The sequence below is a fragment of the Ranitomeya imitator genome, chromosome 2 (genome assembly GCF_032444005.1).
Source record: "Ranitomeya imitator isolate aRanImi1 chromosome 2, aRanImi1.pri, whole genome shotgun sequence".
NCBI classification, from domain to species: Eukaryota; Metazoa; Chordata; class Amphibia; order Anura; family Dendrobatidae; genus Ranitomeya; species Ranitomeya imitator.
This window is the reverse complement of record NC_091283.1, coordinates 221710965-221733341: the sequence shown is the minus strand read 5'-3', so window position 1 is coordinate 221733341 and position 22377 is coordinate 221710965. Positions and strand designations below refer to the sequence as shown.

The window sequence follows — 22377 nt, the reverse complement described above, 5'->3', positions numbered from 1 at the left end:
GATGGCTCCATAGCTCACTATATACAGTATGATGGCCCACAGCTCACTATATACGGTATGATGGCCCCACAGCTCACTATATACGGTATGATGGCCCCACAGCTCCCTATATACGGTATGGTGGCCCCACAGCTCGCTATATACGGTATGATGGCCCCACAGCTCCCTATATATGGTATGGTGGCCCCACAGCTCCCTATATACGGTATGTTGGCCCCACAGCTCCCTATATAGGGTATGTTGGCCCCACAGCTCCCTATATAGGGTATGATGGCTCCATAGCTCACTATATACGGTATGATGGCCCACAGCTCCCTATATAGGGTATGATGGCTCCATAGCTCACTATATACGGTATGATGGCCCCACAGCTCACTATATACGGTATGATGGCCCCACAGTTCCCTATATACGGTATGAGACCCCTTCCGCACCCCTATAAGTACTGACTTGTACAGGGGTCATTCCAAGTCAAGTGAACCAATGATTTTTACCACTATATTTTTAATTCTTTTGAGATTTTTTTTATTTGGTAATGGTGTCAGAGAATGCAAAATGTGAAGAAAAAAAAATTCTAGATATTTTTTATTGATTTTCAAAGTTTGGAAAAAGTGTGAATTTCGGTGTTGCCTGCCTTTACATTTCTCTTCATAACTCAGGCTAGAAAAAAGGTAGAGAAACCAAATAAACCCCATTCTACTCAAAATTGTACAGGCTTTCACCAGATATGTCACAAGAGTATCTTTGATAATATTTTACCTATGTGAACGCAAGCGCAAAACTTTGAAACACATTTCCGAAAAAAAAGTTTAATTTAAAAATTTCAAAAACTGCACATGTGCCTGCTATGCTCCTAGCCACATCTGTGCCAAAATACAAGCTGGGATCGTGATGGGATCATATTTTAAAACATAAAACTATTAGTCTCAATTCGAAAATCTCGCATTCAGATCTGTTCGGCCTGTGGTCTAACAGTGCGGGGTCTATATTTACCAAATAATCCATGATTTTTAGATATTGCTGTATTATTTTATTATGTTGCAGCTTAGAAGCAGGAGAGGACAGAGGAGGAAGCTTTGTTAGGGCTGAGAATGAGCAGGGGTAGACGGTGACTGCAGAGCAGATGACCGGCCGGCAGCTCGAGCCTCCAGAGGCTGTATTCACACCAAATCTCATCATCCATGATTGTTAGATATGACTGTATTATATTATGTTACAGCTTAGAAGCAGGAGAGGACAGAGGAGGAAGCTTTGTTAGGGCTGAGAATGAGCAGGGGTAGACGGTGACTGCAGAGCAGATGACCGGCCGGCAGCTCGAGCCTCCAGAGGCTGTATTCACACCAAATCTCATCATCCATGATTGTTAGATATGACTGTATTATATTATGTTACAGCTTAGAAGCAGGAGAGGACAGAGGAGGAAGCTTTGTTAGGGCTGAGAATGAGCAGGGGTAGACGGTGACTGCAGAGCAGATGACCGGCCGGCAGCTCGAGCCTCCAGAGGCTGTATTCACACCAAATCTCATCATCCATGATTGTTAGATATGACTGTATTATATTATGTTACAGCTTAGAAGCAGGAGAGGACAGAGGAGGAAGCTTTGTTAGGGCTGAGAATGAGCAGGGGTAGACGGTGACTGCAGAGCAGATGACCGGCCGGCAGCTCGAGCCTCCAGAGGCTGTATTCACACCAAATCTCATCATCCATGATTGTTAGATATGACTGTATTATATTATGTTACAGCTTAGAAGCAGGAGAGGACAGAGGAGAAGCTTTGTTAGGGCTGAGAATGAGCAGGGGTAGACGGTGACTGCAGAGCAGATGACCGGCCGACGGCTCGCGCCTCCAGAGGCCACGTTCACACCAAATCTTATCATCCAGGCAACTCCTCAAATGGAGGGAGAAAAATATTCTTAACATCCAGTTCATGTATTGTACAAACCAGGAGTACGAAGAGGAGAGTTTGTGAAAACCTCGGTTACAGGAAGCAGAAAGGGGACTCAGCAATACCGCACTGTCATCCCATGTAGTGAAACCGAAATAAAAACCAGGGTTTCTTCATTCAGCAAAGAGAGTGACGTCCATGACGTGGTAGAAGGCGGCACAAGATCGCCAATGGATGGCATAACTGGTGATGTGACCTGTGAATATGATCGGCGCTGGTGGCGGCTACTGTACTCTCCAAAAATTGTGAACATGAAGAAGCAGAAGTGACTTTTCTGCACCTTCTGGTCCAGCGCCGTCCTTTGTGTATCAAAGAAAACCAGGCATTGTAAAAGTTAACAGAAATCAGATATTGACTCAGGTGGAGCCGAGCACCATGACCGGCCGTACATACTGACACAAAGGGAAACGGACATTGCTAGTGAGCGCTTAAGGACAAAATGATATTTCACCCACTAGAAGGGACACATTGATGATAAAAGGCCAGTGTAAAAACCTATTATTAATTGTTTGATTAGTTCATATTTTATAAAATGAGGATTTAACTACTGTACTATTCCTCTTAAACACTTTATAAATGACATGTTTAGTGATATAATAGAAAAAAATTGTTACATGTATAAATAGGTGGTAAAAATATTGGTTCTTTTAATCTTGTTTTTAACGTAATTAGGATGAGACTGTATTTGGAAAATCACACTTGAGGATATGATCACCTTTTTTTTTCTTTTGGCTTGTTCAATGAATTCAGGTTGAAAATGCTGAGCAAGTTGTGTTATGATGACAGATGGATTTATTTGTATTTGTTTTTTGTGTTTCTTGTTGCATATAAATGTTGAATTCAAAAAGTTGTAATTTGAAAAGAAAAAGGGAAGAAACTCGCACAAACATAAAATCAGATGATTCAAGGCTTTAAAAAAAAACACACAAATTTGATAGATCCCAAGTTGAATCCCTGTACAAACATAAACAAGGACACGAGTAACACACATGCAAGTTTTCACAATTTTAAAACGTATTTTTTTTCACAATTGCGCATCAAAATTTTGAATTTGATTTCTCCAAAACAAAATATCAAGAAACCGTCTTGTGACATATCAAATAAAAGCTGGCACCGTTCTGAGAACAATGATTCCTCTCCCACCCCTTTATCTTAATTCTAGCCTGAGATACGATAAAAAATGTAAAGCCATTTCAGGCCAAAAACTAAAAATCTGTAAAAAATTAACTGAAGAAAAAAATTCTAAACTTTTAATTTGTAATTAACTAAAGTTGTACTTCATAAAAACAAAAAATAAAAAAATCTAAAAACATCAGGTAAACAAATATTCATATTTGGATCATTTGATATGGAATGACCCACAGTGAGAGAAATGCTAGATAGAGTCCACCATCTGAGCGCTGGCAGAGTTATACGGTGACATGCCCCCTGCCGCGGGACACTGACATCCTATGTGCGCCCCTGACGTACTGCACCCTAAAGGCATAAAGCAACCTGCAGCTTACAGAATGCAGAGCGGAAAAGCAGATGACTGTATCGCTCTGCCGCAGAGTTTGCGGGTATAATTATGAATGGCGGTCACTGCCGATGGGTCTATATGGGTGGGCCGGGTTTAGCTGACCCCTCTACTCTGCTACTGCTGGGGGGACCTGGGTAATTGCCTGTTTTCGCCTCCACCTCCCACCCTGTAACACAAGCCTTTCTGCCACCTCACTTCCCACTCCTCTCCCACTGGCCTCCTTATTTCTGATATCACTTAAGTGGTTGACTTAGGCTACTTTCACACTAGCTTTTTTTCAATACGTCGCAATGCGTCGTTTAGGGGAAAAAACGCATCCTGCAACGTTGTCTGCAGGATGCGTTTTTGCCCCATAGACTAACATTAGTGACGCATTGTGACGCATTGACACACGTCGCAACCATCGTGCGACGGTTGCGCCGTGTTGTGGCGGACCGCCGGGAGCAAAAAACGTTACATGTAACGTTTTTTGCTTCCAACGGTCGGCATTTCCGACCGCGCATGCGCGGCCGGAACTCCTCCCCCACCTCCCCGCACCTCACTATGGGGCAGCGGATGCGCTGGAAAAATGCATCTGCTGCCCCCGTTGTGCGGCGCATTCACTGCTAGCGTCGGTAACCTTGGCCCGACGCTAGTGTGAAAGTAGCCTTAGGGCGGGACAGTGGGATCACGCACTTCTGGCCCTCTCAGCCCATATCTGGCAGCTGGGGAGGCAGATTAGCTCATCCGTTCTATAGGGTTGGGCTTTTTTTTTTTTTGTGTGTGTTAATTTGCAGTCAGGTTCAAGGAGAACCTGCCACCGGATTTTCCCATACAAGGTGCATGGGTTACAGGAGTTGTCCACCAATTGGACAGCCTCATTAAATATGGTCTTATCTAATGTGAAAGAAAATTACCCTATATGCACCTCCTGCCCTGGCGCCATTTAGTGTCAATTGCCATTTTTCTGCCACGTGAGTGCAGTCACCACCATGTCACTCTGGATGGTCTGCAGTTCTCGCACTTCCCTCAGGTGGCCGCTGACTGTGGTCCTTGTGAGGTCTGCATCGTTGTCACCCGAGCCTGGAGTGACCCAGCGCCGGTGCTCATCTTACCTTACACTGGGGAATGTAATATATGGAGAGGTTTTCTGACCCCTTTGGTAGATGTAAACCCCCACGAGGCTGGTGAACACTTCAGTGACAATACGTTCTGACATATCATCAGAGTGTAGATTCCCTGGGGCTTCCATTTGTTTCCCTGTTCTAGCATTCGTGGATCGGCTCACATCGGATATAATCCATTCATAAAGCCTTGTTGTGGTTTTAACCGTATTGCACAATAAGTAAAGTTACAACATTCCTTTTTCAGGTTGACCCCCAAGATTGGGTTTCCATGGAGTGAGATCAGAAACATTTCATTTAATGACAAGAAGTTTGTGATCAAACCTATCGATAAGAAGGCTCCAGTGAGTATATGTGGTTGGGCGTGTAGTCTTCATATCACGCAGGCCGCGACAATCACGGTCACCCCAACACGATACCTTTTTGAGTTGAAGTTTCGATTACTAATTGTTATACGTTCTTACAGAACAGTAATGCCTTGTGCCCGAGCCGTTATCCCATCATTAATAGTCTAATGTTGGCGCAGCTGCCCCGTCTCGTCCAGTATTTGACTCGCGCACTCTCTTATGGCCACGCTGTGACCTGTGAAGAACATTGCCTGTGGGGGGTAGTTGACTTGCCTGTTTTCATGTTTTAGGACTTTGTATTCTATGCCCCCCGATTACGGATCAATAAGCGAATCTTGGCCCTGTGCATGGGCAATCATGAATTGTACATGCGCCGCAGGAAGCCAGACACCATCGAAGTCCAGCAGATGAAAGCCCAAGCAAGAGAAGAGAAGCACCAGAAGCAGATGGAGAGGTATCGCTGACATTTACCTCCTTACCAGCGCCCGCATTTCTTTTTCTATTTTTTTCTCTCAGAATTTTGGTTAACTCTCCTTTTAATCACGCAGAGCCCTTTTGGAAAATGAGAAGAAAAAGCGAGAGCTGGCAGAGAAGGAGAAGGAAAAGATTGAGCGTGAGAAGGAAGAACTGATGGAAAGGTTAAAACAAATCGAGGAGCAGACTAGGAAAGCCCAAGAGGGTGAGACTGCGAATGATATAAATACATATGCTACTATCGATTGCTGGGGTTTTACGCAAGTTAAAGGGTAACTCATTGTAATTTTTACTTAAGAAATCAGTAGTTCATATGAGAATATGAAACCTTGTAATACAGGTTATCAGAAAAATCTGCTCCCCTCTCTTGTACGTCATCGTTGATTCTCCATTTTCACGTAAAATGTGTTCAGTAAAGCGAGATTTTCACATTACTGCGATATAGATCAGTTGGTGCTTTTAAACTCCTATGGAGGATCTGGAGGCCAATAGACATTCTGCTGCAAGTTCTCCTGAGGTGGGAGGAGCTGGAGACACATTCCGCTGCAAGTTCTCCTGAGGTGGGAGGATCTAGAGGCTGACAAATTCTGTTGCAAGTTCTCCTGAGGTGAGAGGAGCTGGAGACACACATTCCGATGCAAGTTCTCCTGCGGTGAGAGGAGCTGGAGATAGACATTCTGCTGCATGTTCTCCTGAGGTGGGAGGAGCTAGAGGCTGACAAATTCTGCTGCAAGTTCTCCTGAGGTGAGAGGAGCTGGAGACACAGACATTCTGCTGCATGTTCTCCTGAGGTAGGAGGAGCTGGAGACACATATTCCTCTGCAAGTTCTCCTGAGGTGGGAGGAGCTAGTGGCTGACAAATTCTGCTGCAAGTTCTCCTGAGGTGGGAGGAGCTGGAGACACTGACATTCCGCTGCAAGTTCTCCTGAGGTAGGAAGAGCTGGAGACACACATTCCGCTGCAAGTTCTCCTGAGGTGGGAGGAGCTGGAGACACACATTCCGCTGCAAGTTCTCCTGAGGTAGGAGGAGCTGGAGACACACATTCTGCTGCAAGTTCTCCTGAGGTGGGAGGAGCTAGTGGCTGACAAATTCTGCTGCAAGTTCTCCTGAGGTGGGAGGAGCTGGGGACATCGGCATTCTACTGCAAGTCCCAGAAGTTTGAGTACCAACTGTCATCTCCATCACACTTATCTGTGGAATATCTGTTCTCTGAACACACATTTTACCCAAGAATTAAACTTTTTGGGACTGACTGATCAGTCCAGGTGGAGAGAGAAGCATATTTGTCTGATAAGATATATTAGAGAATTTGCTATTTTCACATGTACTGTTGATTGGGGGGGGGGGGGGGGGGTGATGAATTGACGGTCACTTTCCAAGCCTGAAGTCCTTCTGTGGAGTTACAGCCTGATTAACTCTTACACTTGTCTCGTACCTTCTATCTGTCAGCGTTCATCTTATTTGTGGCAGGACACTAATGTGGGTAAATGGAGCCCGAATATTCGATTCATCCTTTGTGCTCCGTTTTTCTCACTGCAGATAAAGCAATTGTGAAAGGTCACATATGAATGTAGTTTTGGGGGTATAAACACCTAGCCCCCCCACCCTTCCCAGGAGTCCTCCGCATAGAGTACTTCTCTCATTTCAAGCCTAATGTAGTTGTTTTTGGTTGATATTTTCTGCATTTAAAGAAGCACCAAATCGACAATGTAAAAATCAACAGTAGACAATCCGGGAAATGGCGCCAGGTGTTTATAAGACACATCTAGATTTTGTTTTCAGCATGAGACCCAATAGAAGCTTGTAAGAGACGTATGTAACGGAGATTTCATGTTTTATGTTTTAATATCTTAAGAAAACGTCTTTATTGTTTATCATTGAAATCCAAATCTTTTCCTTTTCTTGCACAGAATTGGAGGAACAGACCCGAAAAGCCTTGGAATTGGACGAGGAGCGTAGAAAGTCCCAAGAAGAGGCGGAGAGACTCGCCAGAGAGCGCCAGGCTGCGGAGGAAGCCAAGGAAGCCCTACTGAAGGAATCTCAGGACCAGATGAAGAACCAGGAGCAGCTGGTGGGTGACAAGCGGACCTTGGGTTTGGGGGTCACTCGGTCTCCAGTTTCCCGTCTCTTTAGGGCGTGCACGGTCTGCTGGGACACGTGTCACATATGCAGCTGATTTTCCAACTAGGATCAATGTTACTCTGCTAGGTCGTTCAGATGAGCATCCTTCTATTTTTTCACGTACTAAATCTGAATGTGAAAATAGTCACTGCATGACTCGTCCATGCACATCCACGGGTGCGCCACAAGAGAATCGGATCCACCGTACAGTCATGGCCAAAATTTTTGAGAATGACACCAAAATTATATTTTCACATGATCTGCTGCCGTCTGGTTATTATTAGTGTTTGTCTGATGTTTATATCACATACAGAAATATAATTGCAATCATATTATGAGTACCAATAGGTTATATTGACAGTTAAAATGAGTTAATGCAGCAAGTCAATATTTGCAGTGTTGACCCTTCTTCTTCAAGACCTCTGCAATTCTCCCTGGCATGCTCTCAATCAACTTCTGGACCAAATCTTGACTGATAGCAGTCCATTCTTGCATAATCAATGCTTGCATTTTGCCAGGATTTGTTGGTTTTTGTTTGTCCACCCGTCTCTTGATGATTGACCACAAGTTCTCAATGGGATTAAGATCTGGGGAGTTTCCAGGCCATGGACCCAAAATCTTTGTTTTGTTCCATGAGCCATTTAGTTATCACCTTTGCTTTATGGCAAGGTGCTCCATCATGCTGGAAAAGGCATTGTTGGGCGCCAAACTGCTCTTGGACGGTTGGGAGAAGTTGCTCTTGGAGGACATTCTGGTACCATTCTTTATTCATGGCTGTGTTAGGCAAGACTGTGAGTGAGCCGATTCCCTTGGCTGAGAAGAAATCCCACACATGAATGGTTTCAGGATGCTTTACAGTTGGCATGAGACAAGACTGGTGGTAGCGCTCACCTCTTCTTCTCCGAATAAGCTGTTTTCCAGATGTCCCAAACAATCGAAAAGGGGATTCATCGGAGAAAATGACTTTGCCCCAGTCCTTAGCAGTCCACTCCCTGTACCTTTTGCAGAATATCAGGCGGTCCCTGATGTTTTTCTGGAGAGAAGTGGCTTCTTTGCTGCCCTCCTTGAAACCAGGCCTTGCTCAAAGAGTCTCCGCCTCACAGTGCGTGCAGAAGCACTCAAACCAGCCTGCTGCCATTCCTGAGCAAGCTCTGCACTGCTGGTAGTCCGATCCCCAGGCTGAAACAGTTTTAAGATACGGTCCTGGCGCTTGCTGGTCTTTCTTGGGCGCCCTGGAGCCTTTTTGACAACAATGGAAGCTCTCTCCTTGAAGTTCTTGATGATGCGATAGATTGTTGACTGAGGTGCAATCTTTGTAGCTGCGATACTCTTCCCTGTTAGGCCATTTTTGCGCAGTGCAATGATGGCTGCACGTGTTTCTTTAGAGATAACCATGGTTAACTGAAGAGAAACAATGATACCAAGCACCAGCCTCCTTTTAAAGTGTCCAGTGATGTCATTCTTACTTAATCATGACTGATCGCCAGTCCTGTCCTCATCAACACCCACACCTGTGTTAATGGATCAATCACTAAAACGATGTTAGCTGCTCCTTTTAAGGCAGGACTGCAATGATGTTGAAATGTGTTTTGGGGGTTAAAGTTCATTTTCTGGGCAAATATTGACTTTGCAAGTACAGTAATTGCTGTTAAGCTGATCACTCTAACATTCAGGAGTATATGCAAATTGCCATTAGAAAAAATGAAGCAGTAAACTTTGGAAAAATTAATTTGTCTCATTCTCAAAATTTGTGGCCATGACTGTACAGCATCTCCTTTATATGCATACAATGCCATCATTGGCCTTGTAAAGTATATTGATGGCTTATTTATGAAAGCGAAGACCATACAGATGACAATTGGGAAAAAAAATTCTCTTTTTTTTTTTTTTCATGCTGATGTGGACAAAGCTGATGCTTCTGTCATTTTAGGGGGATTGTTTACTTGCCGAAAAATACAACACAATAACATGTTTATTACACCGCTAAACTATTGGGATACTCCGATTTTGTGTAAACTTGTCATTTCTCTTTGTAGGCCGCAGAGCTCGCTGAGCTGACCAGTACAATTGGCCAACTGGAACTTGCCCGTAAGAAGAAGGAAAATGAAGCAGAAGAATGGCAGCATAAGGTACTGCCCGCCTTATACCATCTAATAATGGCATTGATCAGTCATCTTATGGTGCCAGACAATGGGGCTCATGTATAACTTCAGGACAATACTGGCCGATATTGAAAACCTCTCAATAATACTTGTGATTATCACGGGTTTACCGCAACAGAGAAGCCAGAAGACCGCAGCGTCTCCTACTCTTGCATGGATTAGAAGCACTTACTCTTTTTATTAAACGGTGCAGGTTTCTTTTAGCAGTGCAGGGGTTAATCTGCTCAGTTGAGAAGCTTTCCTGCATTAAGGCACTCAGCTGTGCATGGTTAGCCACTCCCATCTCTTATACAATCTGGGCCCTGGCTAGCATTCATTGCCAGAGCTAGCTTATGCTGGAGGATGTTGGTGGTTTAATAGTGTAGGCAGTTGGTGGGTTTATTGGTGTATATTTGTATGTTTGGTATTTTTCGTTACCCCTGTTCGTATTACTTTTTTATTCTGGTGTATTATGGTACAATACCACTCCCCTCTTTCCTTGGTGGGGGAAGGGTACAGACTGAGGGTGGATTCAGGAGCTATGTCAAGGTACGTGGCCCTGGCGTCTTCACCATCAGAAGTAATCCAGGAAACAGGGCAAACTAGGGAGTCCCTATGGTTAGGGGCAGGGAAGGAGCCCTGATCCCGGGACACGCGACACTGTTTCTCTACAGAGGAGATCACACTCTTCATTGGATGAGGGTTTCTACGGGGCCATGAGTACTGAGGAAACAATCACCTATGCAGCCTGCTGTGGTCTGATCGTGAATCACGCTAGATATTAGAGGGAATTATTAGGTGACAAGACTGTCCTGCTTGCATCTTACTGGAGTATTACTTAATCTTTCTACAGGCCCAGGCAGTGCAAATCGACTTGGAGAAGACCAAGGAGGAACTGAAGAATGTGATGAGCACTCCTCATGTACAGGAGCCGACACTCGCCGAAAATGAACACGACGATGACCAAGATGAGAACGGGGCAGAGGCCAGCGCAGAACTGAAACCAGAAGCCACAATCAAGGACCGGAGTGAGGAAGACCGGACTACAGAGGCAGAGAAGAATGAAAGGGTCCAGAAACATCTCCAGGTAATGTGCTTTTATATGGGGGTCTCTGTTGGGGCACGGGACCCTAAAATACTAAAGCTTGCCGTTACATGTCAGTGGATTGGATGAAGTGTCCTCTTCTAGGCATAATTGCTGTTCCCTTTCTAATATTCTTGCAGCTATTAAGCTCAGAGCTAGAAAAAGCCCGAGATGACACCAAGAAGACGGCCAATGATCTTCTGCATGCTGAAAATGTTCGCGCTGGACGAGACAAGTACAAGACGCTGCGTCAGATCCGCCAGGGCAACACCAAGCAGCGTATAGATGAGTTTGAGTCTATGTAATGCCCGTATAATGTTATCTTCTCCATTTCCCACGATGGTCTCCTTCCTTTCAATGGCTAAGCTGGAACTGCTGTACCACTTTGAGTCAGGGTTTGCCGTATACAATCATAGGCCTGTAGTATCTGCCGTCTTCCTCTTATACGGGAAGGGCCTTGCTCGTCCCCAGGATACGGAGCAGCCGGCCTCAGAAAAAAGCTCTTTCTCCAGCATTTGTGAAAGTATTATTACCCAGAGTGTCTCTACCTAACAAGCTTCTGCCATAGTTAACAATGGAGCTTTGTGCCTTTTCTTCTATTTTTTGTTGTTGTTTCTTTAGACCAAATTTTAAACCTGCTGTTGTCACTGTCTTGCACTGGTTACGTGGAGCGGTGCCGTCCCATCACTCGGCATTGACCGCAGTACATTCCCTTCTGCTGCCCATAATGGTATATGAGGAACCGGAACAAGTTGGAGAAAAGCCTCCATGGTTCCCGGGATCGTTCCTAGTTATTTGTGGAAAGCCAATAACTGATGTTACATAGGGGACATCTGCCTTAAAGATTTCATGACCAATTGTGCCTCCGATTGTGTAGTTCTTACACGTCGCTCTGTCTCTGCCCTGTGTAGCCAAGGTGTGAACCACATCTCTGCTTCGTGGTCTTCAGACCCCAATAAACCTGTGATTTCCATGACGTTCTAGCATTCCCGCTGCTCATGGTTTCTGCATTGGTTTCCCCTTGGTGGTTACCGTTTCCTGCTGCCATCCCCTCCCCTTCTTCCCATCCACTCCTTACCAGTATTATATATTTTATTCTGATATTATAAGTATTTTTCTAGCTATGCAGTTTAGTCAATCTCAACGGGACAAGTGGAGCGTCCTCCGGGAGCGAGACCGCCCTGTATACTGTATTGTACAATCTCGGAGCTCTCAGTATTAATGACCCATCTCTGGGGGGTTTATATGACAGATAATTTGCTTGTTAATTCCGTCATTCTTGGCTGTATGGGAATTTACCCATGAGAAGTGTTAATATTTTTTTTTTTCTAAAATATAGTCTATTGCTGTAATTTATATTGATGGGGGTTATAACAGCATTAGTCTTTCTTTACTAAACTAGTGCAGGTTCCCTGTTGAAAATCTGTTTTGTAATTTTGGATTCCACTTTGTGATCTGAACTCGTTCTGTTCTTCCGGTGCCAATAAAATACAGTAATTTCAATCTAACCAGTCTCTGCTCGTATTATTCTGAGTATCTTGTCAAATGTGCACGTTGTTTCGGCACCCCATAATCCAAGTGATGGGATCGAGTCTTATAAAGTGTTATCATATGGCGCTAGGTTGGAGGTCTGACCTCTGGGACCACAGAAATGGAGGTCAGGGCGGGCGCACAGACCCAAGGCGTCGGTGTAGCAAGCTGGAGGGTCCATGGGAGAGTGTGGACATGGGCACTCTAGAAACCACAAGGTCAGGAGGACAAACGAGGGAAATAAGGCTGAGGCACCACAGGCGTCCTGCAAGGATGAGTACACTATTAGGAGTTGGGGTTACTGCACACGATGGGTTAATCCAGATTAACGCAGGAGAATTACAAGATGATTGTACATTGGATGGTGGATCACTCCAAACATCAGCTGAACTGTAGAGTCTCGTTACTAAGAAACTAGGCCTTAAAAGGCACAGAGACATGCCAGGCAGCTTGTAAATCCAACGTGGAGCACAGCAAATGGCAGCAGCCATGGGGGAAGGAAGCAGAGTCAGGACAGGTGCATAACAAATAGGGGCTGCTGTAGCTCTGCATCTAAATATTCATTGCACTGCAAGTTATGAGGTTTCACAAAGAAACATGTCCTGGTAATTAGGATTTCCTTACACAGGGCCCAGGCCAACCCATGAAAAACAACCTGCTAGCATTAATATTACAAGTTGGCACAATGCAGTCATGCAGGTGACGTCCTGACATTCGCCTAATCCAGACCCAGCATTCAGACACGTTTCCACTTCATCAGTCCAGTGGTGGTTTTACACTACTCTATCTGATGCTCAGGATTGTGCTTGGTGATGGAAGGCTGCATGCAGCTGCTCTGCCATGAAAAACCCATGCCCTGAAGCTCCCAGCAGCTTTTATGCTGATGTTAATCCCAGGGAAGGATTTAAATGCTGTAGTTATTGAGTTCGCAGAGCATCGACATTTATGCACCTCAGCACTCGGGGGACTGTGCTCTATAACTACCTGGTTTCCGCTTTGTGGCTGAGCTGCTGTGGTTCCTAAATCCTTCCCCTTCATTATATCCCAGTCATAGCTGGTTGTAGGAAGAAATTCTCATGTAGGTGGGTAGAGATCTGACTTGTGGTTCTAGTGACCTATCAAAACAACGCGCTCAAGCTCCCTGAGCTCTTTACAAGCGCAGTAAGTTGTACAAGTATTACAATTATTAATTTACTCCTCCACCCCAGGGCCATTTTTTTTCCTTCTCTTCTTCCAAAAGCCATAACTTTTTTTTTTAGTTTTCAGTCCAGTCAACCCTATGAGGCTTGTTTTTTTCTTTGGGGGGGGGGGGTTGTTTTTCTTTGGGGACGAGTTTTACTTTTGAATAATTGTGATTTTGCAATATAGTGTACTGGAAAACAGAAAAAAATCCAAGCGCCATGAAATTGTAAAAAAAAAAAAAATTGCAATTCCACAACTGTTAAACAACAAAATGGCTGTGAAATGAACCTGTCCAGTTATGAAGCAACACAGATTGTGAATACATTTCTCCTGTTCTGAAAATGGAACAGACAACATGTAGAAATGATCCGCAATTTGCAAGGCAACCCCTATAAAGGAGCGGTTCTGCAGGGGGGGCCACAGACCATTTCTCTGTTCTCATCCTTTTTTGCTGTTTTGGTCACTTCTGCATTTTGTCATTGCTCTCACCTCTAGTGGTACGGTACAGTATCATGAGGCAGTGTCTACAACCCACATAAGTGGCACATCTTTGCAAGCTTTGGCAAGAAGAGTAGCTGTGTCTGTCAGCACAATGTCCAGAGCATGGAGACAGGCCAGTACACCAGGACATATGGAGGGGGCTGTAAGAGGGCAACAACCCAGCAGCAGGACCGTTACCTGGAGGAACAGTGCCAGAGACCTGCAAAATGACGTCCAGCAGGCCATTAACATCCATGTGTCTGCTTAAACTGTCAGAAACAGACTCCATGAGGGTGGTATGAGTGCCCGACGGCCACAAGTGAGTGTTGTACTTACAGCTCAACGCCGTGCAGTGCAATTGGTATTTGCCAGACAATGCCAAGATTAGCACATTCGACATTGGTGTCTTTTACTCTTCACAGATGAGAGCAGGTTCACACTGAGCGCATGTGACAGTCTGGAGACGCCGTGGAGAACGTTCTGCCGACACCGTCCTCCAGCATGATAACCCGACAAAGGGGCAGCATATGATGAGAGGGTGGAAAGTAACAAATCTGCACAAGAACCAAGAAAGCTGAGCCACCCAATAATAGATTTAACCCCTTAATGACCACCAATACGTCTTTTAACTGACCTTACATATTAGAGAATAGCCTCCCCATACAGGTGACAATCCAGCAGCTGTCGGCTGTACACTATAGCTGACAACTTGCTGCATCAGCCACGATCAGTGTTTGCACTGTTCAACCCCTTAGATGCTGCTGTCAATAGTGACTACATCATATAAATGGTTAAGTGTGGGGGCTTCCTCTTTATCCCATTTTACATAGTTATTAAGGTTGAAGAAAGACTATAAGTCCATCTAGTTCAACCCATAGCCTAACCTAACATGCTCTAACATGTTGATCCAGAGGAAGGCAAAAAAAAACCATGTGGCAAAGAGTAAGCTCCACATTGGGGAAAAAAATTCCTTCCCGACTCCACATACGGCAATCAGACTAGTTCCTTGGATCAACGCCCTATCAAGGAATCTAGTGTATATACCCTGTAACATTATACTTTTCCAGAAAGGTAACCAGTCCCCTCTTAAATTTAAGTAATGAATCACTCATTACAACATCATACGGCAGAGAGTTCCATAGTCTCACTGCTCTTACAGCAAAGAATCCGCGTCTGTTATTATGCTTAAACCTTTTTTCCTCCAAACGCAGAGGATGCCCCCTTGTCCCGGTTTCAGGTCTATGATTAAAAAGATCATCAGAAAGGTCTTTGTACTGTCCCCTAATATATTTATACATTAAAATAAGATCACCCCTTAGTCTTCGTTTTTCCAAACTAAATAGCCCCAAGTGTAATAACCTATCTTGGTATTGCAGACCCCCCAGTCCTCTAATAACCTTGGTCGCTCTTCTCTGCACCCGCTCTAGTTCAGCTATTTCTTTCTTATACACCGGAGACCAGAACTGTGCACAGTATTCTAAGTGTGGTCGCACTAGTGACTTGTATAGAGGTAAAATTATGTTCTCCTCATGTGCATCTATGCCTCTTTTAACGCATCCCATTATTTTATTTGCCTTTGTAGCAGCTGCCTGACACTGGCCACTGAATGAGTTTGTCATCCACCCATACACCCAGGTCTTTTTCATTGACGGTTTTGCCCAGAGTTTTAGAATTAAGCACATAATTATACATCTTATTAGTTCTACCCAAGTGCATGACCTTACATTTATCCCCATTAAAGCTCATTTGCCATTTATCAGCCCAAGCTTCTAGTTTACATAAATCATCCTGTAATATAAAATTGTCCTCCTCTGTATTGATTACCCTGCAGAGTTTAGTGTCATCTGCAAATATTGAAATTCTACTCTGAATGCCCCCTACAAGGTCATTAATAAATATGTTAAAAAGAAGAGGGCCCAATACTGACCCCTGTGGTACCCCACTGCTAACCGCTACCCAGTCCGAGTATGCTCCATTAATAAACACCCTTTGTTTCCTATCCCTGAGCCAGCTCTCAACCCACTTGCACATATTTTCCCCTATCCCCATTATTCTCATTTTATGTATCAACCTTTTGTGTGGCACCGTATCAAAAGCTTTTGAAAAGTCCATATACACTACATCCACTGGGTTCCCTTGGTCCATTCCGGAACTTACCTCTTCATAGAAACTGATCAAATTAGTCTGACATGAACGGTCCCTAGTAAACCCGTGCTGATACTGGGTCATGAGGTTATTCCTCTTCAGATACTCCAGTATAGCATCCCTTAGAATGCCCTCCAGGATTTTACCCACAGTAGAGGTTAAGCTTACTGGCCTATAATTTCCGAGTTCAGTTTTTGTCCCCTTTTTGAATATTGGCACCACATTTGCTATACGCCAGTCCTGTGGTACAGACCCTGTTATTATGGAGTCTTTAAAGATTAAAAATAATGGTCTATCAATGACTGTACTTAATTCCTGCAGTACTCGAGGGTGTATCCCATCCGGGCCCGGAGATTTGTCAATTTTAGTGATTTTTAGATGCCGCCGCACTTCCTGCTGGATTAAGCAGGTGACATTTAATGGGGAATTTTTATCACTAGTCATTTTGTCTGCCATGGGATTTTCTTGTGTAAATACTGATTGAAAAAAAGTCATTTAGCATATTGGCTTTTTCCTCATCCTCATCCACCATTTCACCCAGACTATTTTTAAGGGGGCCAACACTATCATTTTTTAGTTTCTTACTATTTATGTAGTTAAAGAATATTTTGGGGTTATTTTTACTCTCTCTGGCAATGAGTCTCTGTCTCAATCTTTGCTGCCTTGATTTGCTTTTTACAGAATTTATTTAATTTTCTGTATTTATTTAATGCCTCATCACTACCTACTTCCTTTAATTCTCTAAATGCTTTCTTTTTGTCACTTATTGCGCCCCTTACAGCTCTATTTAGCCATATTGGTTTCCTCCTATTTCTAGTATGTTTATTCCCATACGGTATATACTGTGCACAGGTCCTATCCAGGATGCTAATAAATGTCTCCCATTTTCTTTGTGTATTTTTGTGTCTCAGGATATCGTCCCAGTTAATTGCACCAAGATCCTCTCTCATCCGTTGGAAATTTGGCCTCCTGAAGTTTAGTGTCCTTGTAACCCCTCTATTACACATCTTTTTAAAGGATACATGAAAACTTATTATTTTGTGATCGCTATTACCCAAGTGACCCCCAACCCTTATATTTGATATGCGGTCTGGCCTGTTGGTTAATATTCGGTCTAGCAGTGCCCCCCTTCTTGTTGGGTCCTGAACCAGTTGTGAAAGGTAATTGTCTCTCATAGTTGTCAAAAACCGATTACCTTTGCTGGAACTGCAGGTTTCTGTTCCCCAATCTATTTCAGGGTAGTTGAAGTCCCCCATAATAATGACTTCTCCTTGAGTCGCAGCTTCATCTATTTGCTTTACGAGGATATTCTCCGTTGCTTCCATTATTTTTTGGAGATTTATAACAAACCCCTATCAGTAATTTATTATTTTTTCCCCCTCCCCTTATGTCCACCCATCGGGATTCTACATTTTCATTAAATTCACCTATATTATCACGCAGGATGGGTTTTAAGGACGATTTTACATATAGACACACCCCACCCCCTCGCTTATCTGTACGGACATTTCTGAACAGGCTATAGCCCTGCAAGTTAACAGCCCAGTCATGGCTCTCATCCAGCCATGTCTCAGATATCCCCACCATGTCATAATTATGCTCCAACAACATTAGTTCTAATTCGTCCATTTTGTTGGCGAGGCTTCTGGCATTAGTATACATACAATTTATGTATCTCTCTGCACTTCTATTCTTTCTGAAATTATTAGCTGTTCTAACCCCACCCCCCATGCCACCGCCACCCCCAACTTCCTTATTTGTGCCCAGGTCTCTATCTGCACTATCTTCCCCTCCTATAAAATGAATACCCCCCCCCCCCCCCAATTCCTAGTTTAAACACTCCTCCAACCTTCTAGCCATTTTCTCCCACAACACAGCTGCACCCTCCCCATTGAGGTGCAGCCCGTCCCTAGCGTAGAGCCTGTAGCCAACTGAGAAGTTGGCCCAGTTCTGCAGGAACCCAAACCCCTCCTTCCTACACCAATTCTTGAGCCACTTATTAACCTCCCTAATCTCCCGTTGCCTCTCTGGCGTGGCACGAGGCACAGCCAGTATTTTGGAAAATACCACGTTGGAGGTCCTTGCTTTCAGCTTGCAGCCTAATTCCCTGAAATCATCTTTAAGGACCTTCCACCTACCTCTAACTTTGTCATTAGTGCCAATGTGCACCATGACCGCTGGGTCCTCACCAGCCCCTCCCAGTAATCTGTCCACCCGATCAGCGATGTGTCGGACTCGAGCGCCAGGTAGGCAGCACACCGTTCGACGATCCCTGTCTTTGTGACAGATTGTCCTATCTGTTCCCCTAATAATTCAGTCACCCACTACCAGCACCTGTCTGGCCTGCCATGCTCTCCTATTTCCCTCCTTACTGGAGCAGTCACTCCTCCGGCTTTCAGAGGACATGCCTGGCTGCAGCAGTGCTACCCCTGTACTGGCACCCCCCTCATCTGCCAACTTAGCAAACTTATTGGGGTGTTCCAGATCAGGACTAGCCTCCCTGGCACTCTTCCCTCTACCCCGCTTCCTAACTGTCACCCAGCTTGCTACTTCATTGTCCTGCAGCTCCATCCCACCATCCCCCCCCTCATCTATCCCATTGAGTGTCTGCTCTGTGAGCAGAAGACTCCTCTCCATATTGTCTATGGATCTCAGTGTTGCCAGCTGCACATTTAGATTCAGAATCTGGTTTTCCAAATGCACAACGTGCTCACATCTCGCACAGCAGTATGCACCCTCGACCGGCTGCTCAAGGACTGCATACATGTGGCAAGATGTGCACTGGATGGCATTAACAATCGTGGAGCACATTTCCTAATGGGGATTGCACCAGACAGAACCGTTAAATAAAAAAATACAAAATAAATACAAAGTATTAATAAAAAAAAAAAAACACAGCAATTCAGTAATTCTTCCCTTGGAAACTCCCTGACTCCAAAGTCACTGAATCACAAGTCACACTTACCGCCGTTCACACTTACGCTCAGCTCACACTCAGCTCGCTCACACTCGCTCTGCTGAAGATTTATAGATTTTTTTTTCTTTTTTCTCTAGTTCCCTTAACAGCAATCCACCTTGCTGTCCAAATGCACTTCCAAAAAGGTGCCCTCCGATCATGATTGTGGGGTCCTGATGTTTGCCATGGCAATTCATGAACAAATAGCGGCCTTAGAGTCTGATGGCTGTAGTAATCTGTTCAGAAGTTAGAGGCATTTACGTGGTAAAAATACACACTTTCATTTCTGTCATGGCATTTTGCATTAAATCCTGAAAAGCACCTGAAGGGTTAATAAACTACCTGACTGCAGATTTCAATATGTGAGGGGGTGCTGTTTTTAAAATGGTATCACTTTTGGGAGTTTCCCAATATATGGGACCCCCTAAAGTCACTTCAAACATGGATAAGTCCCTAAAAAAAAAAAAAAATTTTTGTAAATTTCCTTGAAAAAAATAAAAATTACTGCTACATTTTTAAACTTTCTAAAATGCTAACAAAATAAAATAACATTTTACAAATGGTGCTGATGTAAAGCAGACATGTGGGAAATGTTATTTATTAATGTTTTACTGTGGTATTGTTGAGGGAGGATCTAAATTGATCCTTCACGGTTGACTCAGTGATTTCCAAATTAATCTACAGGGCGTTGCCGGCAACTGAAAATGACAAGATGGAGACGTGTGTCTCTGTTTGGGGGGATCGAGCAGATCTCTGGCCCCCGTTTATTGTGTATCACTTTTCATATTCATAGACATTATACTTCAACCAATCAGCATAAGAATACGCTCACAGTTTATAACCTATAAGAATGCAGGAACAGTCTGTACGTCAAAGTCTCGTAGAACAATACACCCTCAGTTTCATGTCCTGTCCAGATTGCAACAATCAAGGTCTCATAACAGCTGTGAACTTTAGCTTAGTAACAAAATTTATCTTAAAACAGCAAAATGGAGTCGAAAAGCACAAAATGGAGAATCTTTCTTAATGTGTTCCTTCACATTCCCCCCTAGATAAATTTTAATTAATGTCCAGCATCAGAGGTACTATCCCAAGCTATAAGCTCGAGGGGTACTGGTCTTCACATGGCTGAAGATAGCCATGCGCTTCGCTTCAACATCTTCATCAGGTAACTTTGTGAAATTGGTGTAGAGAAGAGAAGGGGTGGCAACGCTTTTGGTAGCATCATTAGAGAGCTACATTATACTGTGTGGGGGGGCATTATACTCTGAGGGGGCTACTTTATACTGTCTGTGGGATGCAGTATACTCTATAAGGGGGCTGCATTATACTGTGTGGGGCTGCATTATACTAGAAGAGGGGGCAGCATTATACAGTGTGGGTGCATTATGATCTATGAGGGGCCTGCATTATACTCTGAGGGGGGCTGCAATATACTCTTGAGGGGGGCTGCAGTATACTCTGAGGGGGATGCATTTTACTCTGAGGGGGGTTGCATTATGCTCTATGAGGGTGGGCTGCATTATAGTCTGAGGGGGGCTGCAATATACTCTGGGGAGCTGCAGTATACTCTGAGGGGGGTTGCATTTTACTCTGAGGGGGCCTGCATTATACTCTGAGGGTAGGCTGCATTATACTCTGAGGGGGGGCTACATTACAGTATACTCTGAGGGGGGTTGCATTATACACAGAGGGGGCTACATTACACTTTATGAAGGACCATGGGGAGCGCTTTATACTATATGGGACCTGTATTATACTGTATCGAGGACTATATGTACCCATCATTCTTCCTCAGACGGTGTAAAGAAACTCGGGAACAAGTGTTGAACGACTTCAATATTGTCGATCACGCTCGTTTAACGGCCTGAACTCGGCTCATGTAAATTCAACCAAAATGTTTCCATGTGATGGTGCATTATGTGAGCATTTGGGGCCCCACTTTAAACTTTTGCCCAGTGCCCACTTTGTCTAAAACTGCCCTGCATAGACCCAATAGAAAAGAGAAGAATTATCTGGGTAGAAATGCAACATGATCAATTGTAAGTACACAGTGCTATATAATATGGTGACTGCACTATATTAAAAGGATAAAAACTGTAATGAAAGGAGTGCTTCTTTAAGGATATGTTAACACAGATCTATCATACTGCAACTGGAAAAATCCATTTCTTGCCCTTCGATTAGGTTGTTATAGTCAGAATAAACATGTATTTCTGCAAGCCCCATACAGATGCCTCTGAAAGTCACAGACATTTCTGCAAATAAAATAATTTTTCATTATTTATTATGCTTGCTGATCTAGCATGAACATATTCCGCCGGGCTTTATAGACATTGTCATCACTGTCCCCATTGAGGCTCCCTATCTGCCATGCCTGTGTATATCCTGACAGGAGCTGTAAGTCCTAATACCTCATAGTTAACTGACAAAACGTAATGAAAATGTAATTAAAATGTCTCCAAGAAGTCATGTTAAACTACATTTAGTTTTTATTTTCTAGAAAAATGGTTCTATGACAGTGCCATGACTATCTGTGCAATATATGTTCAAGAAGCCTTTCTGTAAAAAGATTTCATGCTCCAATACGTAATGGCTGCTTAACCGAGACCTCCTAGCCATATTTGCACTGACGAGGGCCAATAGCCCGAAACACTGTCTGCAAATTGAGATACTGATTTGACTTGTATCCTAAGTCATATTGCAAGACTTGTTAAAGGGTTGATTGTGACTTGTAGGATCGCTACTTCCAAGAGGTGGCGCCAGGGCCCGCGCCAGCACCCGGGCAAGTGCCGGGCCCTGGCGAGACAAGGGGGCCCATAACGGTACAACACTGATGCACATTATGCGGTCCTGGGGGGGCCCCGAAGTTGGACTACATTCCTGTGCTGTGTGACTACACAGTCAACTCCCAGCCAGGACTCGGAGGCAGAGCTGGAGATGACATCCCCGGCAGCAGGAGGCGGCACACAGAGCTCTCTGGGGACTGACGCTGCGCAGCTGCAGGAATACTCACCATGGGGAGTCACTTCCGGGCCGGCGGTCGTCGCTTCTGGGTGAGAGTGAAGAGCTCACAGATCGTCGCGACATGGTCCACCGTCCAGGTCCAGCGTGGCAGCGCCAAGCAGCAGAAAGTCGAGCAGCAGTCAGTGCACCCTGTGTCCACAACGGTCAGGGGCGATGGCGTGAGTAGTGAGTGACTGTGAAAGTGAAGCAGTGAGTCTTCCTTCCTGGTCCCAAAGCATTGCTGGGGGGATGCAGCCTGCCTGGGACTGGTAGTCCTACACTACACAGACCTACAGCATGGCATCTGAGTGATGCTGGGACTTGTAGACTATATACTACAGT

The 22377-nt window shown here is 44.4% G+C and overlaps 1 protein-coding gene across 1 annotated transcript in view; it reads left to right on the top strand.

The window, feature by feature from the left end:
• Positions 1-12244, top strand: part of LOC138662742 (moesin) — a 77303-nt gene extending 65059 nt beyond the window's left edge. Inside the window, exons 7-13 of the mRNA XM_069748636.1 lie at positions 4816-4912; positions 5206-5369; positions 5464-5594; positions 7301-7461; positions 9548-9640; positions 10506-10739; positions 10877-12244. Coding sequence (XP_069604737.1) covers positions 4816-4912; positions 5206-5369; positions 5464-5594; positions 7301-7461; positions 9548-9640; positions 10506-10739; positions 10877-11041 — 1045 coding nt within the window. The 3' untranslated portion in view covers positions 11042-12244. The remainder of the gene's footprint in view (positions 1-4815; positions 4913-5205; positions 5370-5463; positions 5595-7300; positions 7462-9547; positions 9641-10505; positions 10740-10876) is intronic.
• Positions 12245-22377: the final 10133 nt, after the last annotated feature.